This window comes from Sinocyclocheilus grahami, unplaced genomic scaffold (genome assembly GCF_001515645.1).
Source record: "Sinocyclocheilus grahami isolate Dianchi unplaced genomic scaffold, SAMN03320097.WGS_v1.1 scaffold1871.1, whole genome shotgun sequence".
Taxonomy (NCBI): Eukaryota; Metazoa; Chordata; class Actinopteri; order Cypriniformes; family Cyprinidae; genus Sinocyclocheilus; species Sinocyclocheilus grahami.
This window is the reverse complement of record NW_015507050.1, coordinates 115013-126928: the sequence shown is the minus strand read 5'-3', so window position 1 is coordinate 126928 and position 11916 is coordinate 115013. Positions and strand designations below refer to the sequence as shown.

At 37.5% G+C, this 11916-nt stretch overlaps 2 protein-coding genes across 2 annotated transcripts in view; both read left to right on the top strand.

The window, feature by feature from the left end:
- Positions 1-9816, top strand: part of LOC107573120 (butyrophilin subfamily 1 member A1-like) — a 10538-nt gene extending 722 nt beyond the window's left edge. Inside the window, exons 2-9 of the mRNA XM_016259571.1 lie at positions 45-377; positions 6060-6164; positions 6271-6366; positions 6534-6626; positions 6985-7059; positions 8360-8470; positions 9380-9475; positions 9785-9816. Of these exons, the coding sequence (XP_016115057.1) occupies positions 45-377; positions 6060-6164; positions 6271-6366; positions 6534-6626; positions 6985-7059; positions 8360-8470; positions 9380-9475; positions 9785-9816 (941 nt within the window). The remainder of the gene's footprint in view (positions 1-44; positions 378-6059; positions 6165-6270; positions 6367-6533; positions 6627-6984; positions 7060-8359; positions 8471-9379; positions 9476-9784) is intronic.
- Positions 9817-11175: 1359 nt separating this feature from the next.
- Positions 11176-11916, top strand: part of LOC107573122 (histone acetyltransferase p300-like) — a 4438-nt gene continuing 3697 nt past the window's right edge. The window contains exon 1 of the mRNA XM_016259572.1: positions 11176-11321. Within this exon, the coding sequence (XP_016115058.1) occupies positions 11285-11321 (37 nt within the window). The 5' untranslated portion in view covers positions 11176-11284. The remainder of the gene's footprint in view (positions 11322-11916) is intronic.

The window sequence follows — 11916 nt, the reverse complement described above, 5'->3', positions numbered from 1 at the left end:
ATTTTAAGCTCCTATTTCAGTTTTATTCTATTTTCTTATTTCAGACCATTTGCTAGTATCAGGATCAGGTGAGTCTGTTTCTGCGTCTGTGGGTGAGGACATCACTCTGAGCTGCTCTGTAGACTCTCACATCAAACCTGAACACATTGAGGTTTCATGGCTAAGGACAGATGGAGATATTCTGGTTCTGCTCTTCCAAAACAATGAGACTTTCTCAGATTCATCAGATGAACAATACAGAGACAGAGTTGAGATCCCCAAAGGAAACTTCTCTCTCAGACTGAAGAGTGTCAGAACTGAGGATAAAGGAGTTTACATGTGTTTAGTGTTTGCTGGAGATCTTTCAGCCAATGCAACTGTAGTACTGGAGCAATTTGGTGAGTCGAAAAACATAGCAAAAAATAAGGAATTCAGTGGCTGGGAATGGGCACTGTAGGTCCACTGATGAGAAGTAGGACAGGAGAGAATGGTATAATCCAGTGGTATTCATGCCAAAAAAGCATAAAATGCATTTGATTTATATCTTATGCCTTGTGCGGATTTAATGGAAAAACTTGGTAATGCTAAGCTTATCAATACCATCGATCTAAGTAAAGGGTACTGACGTGTCTGTGGACCTTGAGTCGTGAGAGATGACAGCTTTCCATATGCCGAGGGCTCTGATGCATTGAATCAACAGCAGCATGAAATCAATGATAAATCATGCAAATTATGAATTACACTGCAAAGATGATGATATTTCAGACATTCCTGGCAAAAACAATCAAGAAAAACTAGTAAAATGTACCTCCAAGGTTCCATTAAATATCTGACAGAATTTTGAGCAAAATAATGCCACGAAATGTCTATATGTTTAAAAACATATATGTCTTACATTTTAGTAGTTATGTACATTGTTTTTGCTCCGTGTCTAAATAATTGTTACACTAAAATAAAAATAAAATAACAAAACATTAGGCTACACAAATTTTTACGAGATTGTGATGAATATCGTGTTGTAAAAAGAAAAGCTCACTTGTAAAAAGTCACTTTGAATAAAAGCATCTATATTTTAGCAAAACATAGCCCACAACGCCAATCTTCATTTAACAAGAAACAACAAAAAGCAAAAACAGTGGACAAAAACTCAAATTTTCATGATCAAGATTTTATCATAGCTCTGTCTAACCTTCTTGTTATTGGCTATTATTACTAATTCTGCCCACCATTGCTCAGATATAGGCTATTTAGCTGCAATATAAATAGAATATTCCATTGATAGTTTGTGTGAAAAACATCTTGCAGTTTATTTGCAAGATGCTATACTGTATTTGTTTATGCTCTTGCAAAAAGCATCTACCCTTTTTGTACATTTAGTTTAAATAGGGTCATTCCGTGTCAATTCAACCAAATTCCTCCTGCTCAAATGTTTGTGTTACGGTCTCTCTAAGGAAGGTGCAGAAGACAAAGGATAATCCACAACAAAAAGTCTCAAACCCTATTCTCACGGGATTAGTATTACCGGTGACCTCCAGTCATTTGTAATAATTGCAGAGGTTGTCTGTGATCTTAATCCCGTGCGAATCGGCCATGTCTGTAATTTGTAATGTAAAAATTCCCCCGCAAAAGCCCTACCATATTTCGCTGAACACCGAGGTCCTGTGATAATATTAGTCCCGTGCGAATCGGCATCTCTCTGTGATATGGCCAGCATTTGGCAAGTTGTATATCCATCTTTCGCGAAGAATGGAGCTGCGTTAGAGTGTTTGATAGTATTCTGGGTGCTGTCATCATATCGTTACACCATACAATTTGCAGAAAGAGAAAGCTGAAAAGGTTTTGAGGTTAATGTGTTTCAAATAAATCAAGCACAGATAATACTAATCCCGTGCGAATATGTCACTACTCTCAGGGTCCTAACATCCAGCATGAAACATCAAACAATCACCGACAAACTACTGAACAGAAGGAAGACTTTAAGTAGGGCAGCTGACCAGGGGAAAACAGGTGAAGGGAGTTAAAGGTCCCCTGAAATGCATAGAAACACATAGCGTTACTCTATGTGTTGACGTCATTTGAACTGAAACAGGAAGACAGGGCGGGACATATCAAGCAGCCCCGCCCCTTTTTAAAATAGCCAATAGCGTTCGTTTATATCACAGCTTGGGCTAGAGCCGTTCAGCCGTTGAGCTCTGTAAAGCCGTATTTGACAGGGTATGCCAGCCACAATCTCATCCATATTGCTATAAAATATAGCATTCTGTGTAGAATTCAAATAGCTCCGATACATTTTGTGATCTGCTCCGTGCTATCGTGTCTCTGGTCCGGAGCAGAGTGTGTGCGGTGCGGTGGATAGCATGACCCAGCGCGAAACCAGACTTCTTTTTTTCCTCGATGGAAAGCATATTTACACTGTTTGAATCGTTCCCTGTCCCCTATATAGTGCACTACGTGCCATTCACTGTGCAGAAAATACTAAGTGACCGATTTCAGCCGCGGCTTCAGCATCTATTTTATAGTGTAGGGGGCGGGGCTTCAGATTCTAGAGAGCATTTGATTGGACAGAAAGTTTGATGAGAAGCTGAAGTACGATGTGACGTCCAAAAAAATCGTTGAGCCGTTTTGGCGGAAGTGACGAACTGCAAGCGTTGAATGCTTATATCTTCTAAATGCGGATGTTGTCACTGTTTTGGAGCACACTGCCTTATAGATAACCTTAAGACTAACATATTGATACTAACACCCAAAAAACTTTATTTTTGATTTCATGGGACTTTATCTAATAATGACTAACCAGCAAATTAATCAAAAACCATGGAAACTAATAGAGGAGGGGACTCAGGGAAATGTGGAGGCAGAAACAGAACTAAAACAGAACATAACCCTGACGGTTTGATTTTGCTAACATTTTGTTTAACTATTGGCATATAATCTAACAACGATTGCTAAAGTCAACAGATTTTACCAACAGACCTACTTATCTCTGTGTAAAAGTAACATAATGATGCTGCAAAATCCGTGTATCATTCAATCATTTGTTTTTTGATTTAATATTGAAAGTAGAAAAATTAGAAAACGGCCCCTTTTTCAACAGCATTAAGGTGAGTAGTCACTCTAGTTCACACAGTTCCAATAAATTGCGATGGGTTAAATAAACTCAATAAGCAGACAGACGCAACTACAGTCAAGCGCAGACCAGTATTGAAGTGTACAGGAAAGAAGCAGCGGTCATATTTAAACCAGTTTATAATATGAAATTGATAAAATGGGTTATTAATCCGTACAACTGCAGCAGTGGAGGACTATTATTCTGCTGCGTGATACTGCGGAAGAACTGATAAAGGCATGGTTTGATCTTCGGCTGACCAATCAGCAGAAAGGGGCGTTTAATTCCCGCCCACGTCTAGAAATCGAATATTCAAGCTGTTTATTCATTTTTCCACCCATGAACAAAAAACGAACATTTAAGCAGAATTTTAGTTTTTCCTTTTTTGGAAAAAGGAAACCAGAAAAATAATGCAGGATCTTCAAAGGTTTCTTGCCCATCTGACCGATGAACAGTCTAAAAATTTAACCTGCTTACTACATGCTTTTCCGACCTTATTTAGTGATGTGCCAGGTAGAACTACACTATGTGTGCATGACATTGATGTTGGAGATGCTGCCCCTATAAAGCAGCATCCTTACAGAGTGAATCCAAGGAAACGTGAAATCATGCAAAATGAGGTTGAGTATATGCTGCGTCAAGTCCCTGGAGTTCCCCTGGTCTCCTTGTCCCAAAACCCGATAACACCTTTCGATTTTGCACAGATTATCGAAAAGTCAACCATGTAACGAAACCTGACTCTTTCCCACTTCCCAGAATGGAAGACTCTGTAGATAGAGTGGGTTTTAGCCAAGTATGTCACAAAATTAGATCTGCTAAAGGGATATTGGCAGGTACTTCTCAGCCAACGTGCCTCAGAGATTTCAGCATTTGTCACCCCTGGCAGCTTCCTGCAGTACAAGGTCTTAGCTTTCGGGATGCAAAACGCACCAGCTACGTTTCAGCGTATGATGCATCAGATACTGTCCGATGTGACCAACTGTGAAGTGTATCTAGATGATATCGTGGTATATTCAGATAACTGGACCGATCATGTGAAGACCCTTGAAAAGTTTAAGTGCCTGACTGCTGCTTCTTTGACCCTAAATCTTGCTAAATATGAGTTTGCAAAAGGAGTTGTCACATACTTGGGCAAGCAAGTTGGTCAAGGAGTGGTGAAACCTGTTGAAGCCAAAATCTCAGCCATCCTTGAATTTCCTGTGCCCTGTAACAAGCGGGAGTTAAGACGTTTTTTGGGAATGAGTGGATATTACAGATGTTTTTGTCCCAATTTCTCTGCTCTAGTCTCTCCCCTTACAGACCTGCTTAGCACGAGTAGAAGGTTTGAGTGGACCAGTGATTGTGAACTTGCCTTCAATGCTGCAAAATACCTCCTCTGCCATGCCCCTGTTCTCTCCGCTCCAAATTTCAAGATACCCTTCAGATTGCAGGTGGATGCAAGTGCTACTGGAGCTGGGGCAGTTCTGCTGCAGGAGGATGAAGCCCATGTTGACCACCCAGTTTCCTACTTCTCTAAAAAGTTCTCCAAGACCCAGCAAAACTACAGTGTGGTTGAAAAGGAAGCTCTGGCACTTTTGCTGGCACTTCAACACTTTGAGGTTTATTTGGGAAACAGTCCTCAATCTATCCTTGTGTACACTGACCATAACCCTTTGGTATTCCTTTCTCGCATGTCAGGTACCAATCAGCGCTCGTTGCGGTGGGCTCTCGCTGTCCAGGAGTATAACCTGGAAATTCGACACAAGAAGGGCACGGAAAATGTTATGGCAGATGCTCTCTCAAGAGCATAGAAGTACTGTTTTCTCGTTGTCTCTTATATCTTCTTTCCTAGAGTGAATGGTAAGAGTGTAAGTGTTTGCTACAAACCTCGGTTTGTATTCTTAATGGTGGGGGTGTTACATCCCTAGGCTGCATGCGTTATATTTATTTTTAAGTGTCTTTCCCACTCCTTTGGGTGTGGTCATGTTATCCTGTGTATGTGCTGTAGGTGCTCTCTCTCTTTCTCTTAATCTGCTTGCTTGGCAGTAGCAAATTGCCCACAGGTGGTGCTCGTCAGAGAATGTGCCGCAGAGACACAAAACCTACAAAAGAGCAGAAGAAACGATTTGGAGGGAGGTTCACTTCTCCCCTGCTCCAGACTTTTTGGTGTTTGTAAAGTTTGCTGAGTGTGGTGCAAACTTGGGACATTTCTTCATGAAAACGCTTTTGATTGTTATAGTGTATTCCTGTTGTCCAGCAGTGTTGTGCTGCTACTGTGCAGGTAGTGTGACTACTCTAACTTCGTTTTTCAAAGTATTAAAAAGGTATTGTAATTGTTGTTCATTTGCTTTGTTAAATCGTAAGCTGTAGGGAGAGGGTGCCATTTTTGTTTTGTACTCCCTGTTCATCCCTGTTTTTGGTTAGCGAGGGAGTTGAGGAAAGTTTCTGTTGTTGATTTCTTTTCTTTTACCTGGACAGATTATTTAGTACTCCTCCTGTAAGTTAGGGGCTTCCATACCACCTCAGCAGTGCCACAAACTGATCACCTCCATGCCACGCCGAATTGAGGCAGTAATTAAAGCAAAAATAGCCCCTACCAAGTATTGAGTACATGTACAGTAAATTAACATACTTTCCAGAAGGCCAACAATTCATTAAAAAAAAATTCTTTCTTATGAAGTATTCTAATTTGTTGAGATAGTGAATTGGTGGGTTTTTGTTAAATGTGAGCCAAAGTCATCACAATTAAAAGAACCAAAGACTTAAACTACTTCAGTCTGTGTGCATTGAATGTATTTAATACACGAGTTTCACAATTTGAGTTGAATTACTGAAATAAATCAACTTTTCCACGACATTCTAATTTATTGAGATGCACCTGTATATAAAATATGTAATTTTTTTTCATAATTATTCCCCAGTAGGAAACGATGACCTATTATCAAATTGATTCAGTGCAGATGTAAATGTTATACCTGATGTTTGTGTTTCACAGGTGTCTCTTCTTGGCACATAGCTGTGTTATTTTTCTGTTTTGCTGCTGGATTTGGAGCTGTGCTTCTCCTCTGCTGTCTGATCTACTGCAGATCAAATAACACAGGTGTGTTTGGAAGAGAATTGTTCTCACTTGTGGTACTGTGGTACACAAACTCTGTATGTGTATCTGTAAGTGTCTCATTTAACTGGGATAGTTTTACATCTTCCAGTCACCAGCAGAACAATCAGGAATCTTCAGCTTTCTCTGGTCTTTTATCCAAACATCTGTATGTTCTTTGCCTTTATCTTCTGGGTTCTTACTGAAGGTGAGTGCAGTACAGTAGTTTAGCATCTTTGATATTGTAATTATGTACAGAACAATATTAAGAATATGACAGATTTTCTAAGTGTTCTAATGTAGTGCTAATCTTTCATGATGAGAGTTTTTTTGTCTCATGTCCACTAATACCCATCATTTAATATTCTGTTCCAGAACTTCTGAATGAGACCATCACTTGCTGTGCTCTTAATATTCTGAGGTCTTTAATGTTGATTTGGGCTTTGTCTTATTTAAATTATCTTCAAGGTATGTTTACAATCTACATATTTAATTTTTTTCAATGAGAAATATATTGATGATGACATTTTTACCCTTGACATATTTTAAGAGATTAATGCTGTTAGTTAAATACATGTAAAATATTGAAATGTGGCTAAGAGTTCTATGCCTAACTCAAGCTAAACACATGGAGACAACACATTTTTCGAGGAATTCAGGGTGACTCGCGACCATGCTTTATTTGATATGTTGGGAATAAGAATATTTAAAATTTGTCTGTTTGCCAACAGCGGGGGATACAATTTACTCAAGCAGGACTGAACTAACAAACATTGTTGAGCTTTATAATAAAATATTAATTGGGTGTAATGTTGTGTGCTTACAGACAACCTTAAAACATGGATCAAGTTTTCAAGTAGAAAAAGAGAATTAGCTGTTTTCACAGTCGTTGTTTATTCAGGTGGGTAAATCTGAATTTTGCACAGCAGAAGTCATAGACATTATTCTCACATTAAAAGCAATTAAAAGCATTTCACAAATTTTAATGATATCTGTCTGCTTGTAGGGCATTTTTTCCACATTACTCCATTAAAGATAGATAGATAGATTGATTGATTATAACACCTGAAAGGCAGACTCTGCCAGGTTGAAATGATAAAATGACCAGAAAAAAAAAACATAAACCATCTCATTTTTTGAAAATTAATTTGACAAATTATTTTCACAACATTATTGGGGCTAGACTGTCAATATTAAATTGAAAAAGCAAATATTTAAATTAAAATGTAAAGTTTAGTTTCCATTTCATTTTCTTTATTTTACAATTTCATTTTCAAAGCCATCCAGTATGTAACTTCTATGATAATCAGTAGGTGGGCCTCACTGTTTAAAAGAGGTAGAGAGTCTGAGGAGGTGCACAACAGAAAGCATTTACATTTATGCATTTACCAGATGCTTTTATCAAAAGTGACTTACATTTCATTATGTGAGGTGTACATTTGATCAGTTTATGCTTTCCGTGGGAATCAAACTTGACATCAGCATTGCTAGTCATACTCTACAGTTTGAGCTACAAGAATAAATAAATGGGCTATGTGATAGTTGGACTGGAACTATAATTAATGTTGACAAGTATTAGGTGTTTACACAGGATTCAAACATACTGCATGAGCGGCACATTTTAGAGCCCATAATAAGTTTTTACGTAGGACTTTGATTTTTTATTTGTGTCATGGTTATTGCTTTAGCATTGAGAAGGAAATCTTTTTCACATACTTTTTTTAATATTTGCAGTTTTTTTTTTTTTTGCATTGCCATTGTGAACATTTAAAATCATAATCAAATCTCTTCTGTTTTTACTTTTGACACATAATTTGGGGACATTTTTCAATAAGAAAATGGTTAATCTGCTTGTCATTACTTCATATAAAATGGGCACAATCTGCCTTTAATACCATTTAATGTGCTTTAATAATAACAATGGGGGTGAGAATTTAAAATATGGGGCTGAAAATTCATCATTCTGAAATAAGATTAGGTACTTTTGCAGTTTTTGCGTAATTTCATGTAGTGCTGCTTTTTCATGAGGTGATCTCCACATACATTAGAACAACCTTATTTAATCAAAACGACAAATTGTTTGACAAACATTGCACAATTCACTCATTCTTAAGGTCTATCATTTTCTTGCAGTTACACTTGTCATTTTTATTTTTTTATTTACTGTTTTTGCGTTTAATTTTGATCTGTTCTTCTGGCAGTTTTTTTGATAGATGCCTGGATAAAGGCTGCAAATAAGAAATCTGCATGGCGCATCATTTTTGGAATGTTCTATGGATGTGTTGTGCTGTTCTCTTTCATTTTGAGTAGAGGTAAGAGTTTTTTAATTATTTGTTTTCACAAGTTGGTATAGCTAATCTGTGACATTTACTGTAAAATACCGGCAGCTGTGGTTGCCAGAACTTCATCGTAAAAAGTATGGTAGCAACATTTTAGGTTTTACAGACTTAACTTAAATTCACAATAAAATACCGTATTTCATTAACTGATGTAATGTTAATAAACCAACATATTGAAGTACTATCTATTTTGAACCATTGTAATGCACTGATAACCACCGAAAACTGGTGGTGATGAGAAAGTCACACGATGAACCAAAGCTCATCACAAACAGCTTTTCTACGAGCTGAGGAGGGCAATACTTGTATATAGAAGGTGCACAGTGTCATTCACACTAACACTAAACCCCATCATGGTGACACACATGATGCTGAAATAATACAATAAACATTAATTTAACAACATTAGATGTAAGATTAAACCCTAGTGTACACAACTGATAAGAAAAAACTCAAATATGAAGTGTTATGCAGGGAATTCTGGGAGTGTCAATTTACGTTTTTTTCACCATAAATTATACAATGACTTTTTCTTTTTCACTTCCAAAAACCGTATTTTTAACAGTATTTTACTGGAAAATCACATTAAATGTAATTACATTTATTCAACGAATATAGTATGGAAACTTACTGTTAACCAGTTAACAGGTTTTTACTGTAGCATTTTTACAGTCTTTTACTGTTAAAATCACAATCATTTTTTACAGTGTAGATTTTGATCTTTTCTTTGACCATTTGAAGCTAAAGCTCACACATTTAACCAGCAAACAAATGTTATCCTTACTGTTGTGATGAGCAACATGGTCCTTTTCATAGTTGGAATTATGTTATATGAGAAAAGATGTGATGAGCATCCGTTCATTTTTTATTATTATTTTTAAGGTTTTATCAGGATGCATGTGAAGTGGGTCTGGTTATATTTTCTGTCTCTGGCACAATTCTTCCTACTGATTTCCTCATTTGGACTTCCCAGTCCAGGTAAGTTGCACCTGAGTACAGTTCCCTTCACACTTAGATTATTAAATACAGTAATATGAATACAGTAATGAGCAATACTTACAAAAACTACATTAATGACACGAATGAAGCAACTGAAAATAGACTCTTTATTTGATTCTAGCATGTATGTTGTCTTTTGAGCAATCATGACATTCTGTCAGTTATGTGTCTGAATTGCTAGTTTAAGTTTGTGTAACTGTAATAGCAATAAATGCTGAGAGTGCTTTCTATTGAAGTCTTCAAGTTCGTCATTTCTGAAAAAGAAATCGTTCTGCTTGATGTGCCCAGGTTTCAGTAGTTTTACTGGTCAATCTCAGTGAGACCACAATCCAGTTTCTTACTAGGCTGCAACTGTTTCTATTTTGTAAATTTCTGTAGAATGAAATACCATGGTGATATACAACTCAGATGTATTACCTTCAATCATAATCTAGTCTTAGCTTTGAGCCCCAGTGCAAAAACACTTCAGTCACTCCTGCTGTCCGACCCGATCCTCTGTGGTGATACTGCTTTAAAAAAAAGTTGCTGGTAAGTTTGGATGTAATTCTGATCCATTACACAGTTCTGGATAACTCTTTGATAGTTTTTTCCTCTGGTATTTCACTTTTTTGTATTCTTTCAGAGCATTTGATAGTATCAGGATCTGATTGTCTGTCTGTGGGTGAGGATGTCACTCTGTAGACAAACTGCTCTGTAGACTCTCAGATGCAAGCTGAATTCAATTCAATTCAAATTTATTTGTATAGCGCTTTTCACAATACACATTGTTTCAAAGCAGCTTTACAGAAAATGCATGTGTCTACATCACAAAGCAGAAGTGAATGTGTCCAAGTAATGTTCATTTGACAAATGAACAGTTCCAAGATAATAGAATCATACAGCTTGCTAACATGAATTAATTTCAGGCAGAAGCTTATTAATGCGATTATTAATGTGTGATCATAATGTTTACAATATAGAGACATTTTGCCAGCTGTGTCACCTGCCAGGGGTCAGCATCATCTCTTCACAGGTGTTGGGGTCATCAGAAGTTTTTATGAGTCTGGATCCACGCTGGAGCTGGTGTAATCTCTAGATACCTCGACATGGGCATCCCAGGGTAGGAACAGAAAGGCAGATATAAATTAATTAGCGGAGCTGCTGTTCATAACGTTTCAAGCAAAAAAAAATAATAAGTTTGTGACTTTTATCTAACTGGGAACAAGGGTGAGATTGAGATTCATTATGCAAATGTTGGCTGAAGAGATGTGTCTTTAATCTAAACAGAGAGAGTGTGTTTGAGCCACGGACATTATCAGGAAGACTATTCCAGAGTTTGGGAGTCAGATTGGAAAATGGTCTCCCTCCTTTAGTGGACTTAGATATCCTATGTACTACTAAAACTCCAGAGTTTAGTGACCTTAAAGAGCCAGATGGATTATAGGGCATAAGAAGATCAGTTAAATATAAAGTGGATTTACAGCCTAAATATGTGTGTATTTATATATATACAGCATACGCAAAGATTGCTGTAAGGGTCTTTTAATTGCTAAAGCTCCAGCAAGTTCATGCTATGAGCATTATCTAGCCTTTGCTATGAGATACGGGGTATTTCTTCAGACATTGTAGGTTCTGTGTGAACATTACTCGTGCAGCTGCTTTGAAGCAGGAGGGCTTCACTAGAAATGGTTGGCTCCCCCCACATTTGTCACGGGTCCCCTGGGGTCTCAACAAGAGCAAGAAGTGCTATCGGTTCTTGTTCCCATAGACTGTTTCTTCCTCTGCGCAGTACGCTCTCTGGCAAGCAAAATGGATTTTACATTTGAAGAGGAATTATTGCAAAACTGTAAGTACACGCTGGTTAAATAGAAAATTATTTGAAAGAGTTTATGTCGTTATTTTACCCAGGTTAAGGGGAGATGAAACGCCTTCGAACTTATTTTACTTCCTTGTGTGAAGTGTGACTGTTGAGCAGGCCCATCAAATATTTTTGAAAACTTACAGATCAGAACGACAAAAGAATTCGCGACTGAAAAGCATATACATTAGTATCATTTTGTAAAACGTTTCAAGCAGAACATTGATTTTTAAATCGCGTAGCGGTTTACAAACAAACACTCGACGACGACACTTCCGGGATCATCTTGGAATTCGAATCCAAAGAAGAATTGTATTGGCGTTCCTTCTTATTAACTGAACATATTTACGCCACGAATAGGGAAATACATGTTGTTCCCTGACTGTTCCGGGAAAAGATTCAAAGCGTCGAGAGTGTCGAAAACAGCGCCATCTGGTGGCGACGCGTCCGGTGTGCGATACATGCGATTGTGCGAATCGGTGCTTCTCGTCCCGAATATATATATATATATATATATTACAATATAACATTTCTGTAATCTATATAACCAACCAGTCAAACGTTTTTGAACAGTAAGATTTTT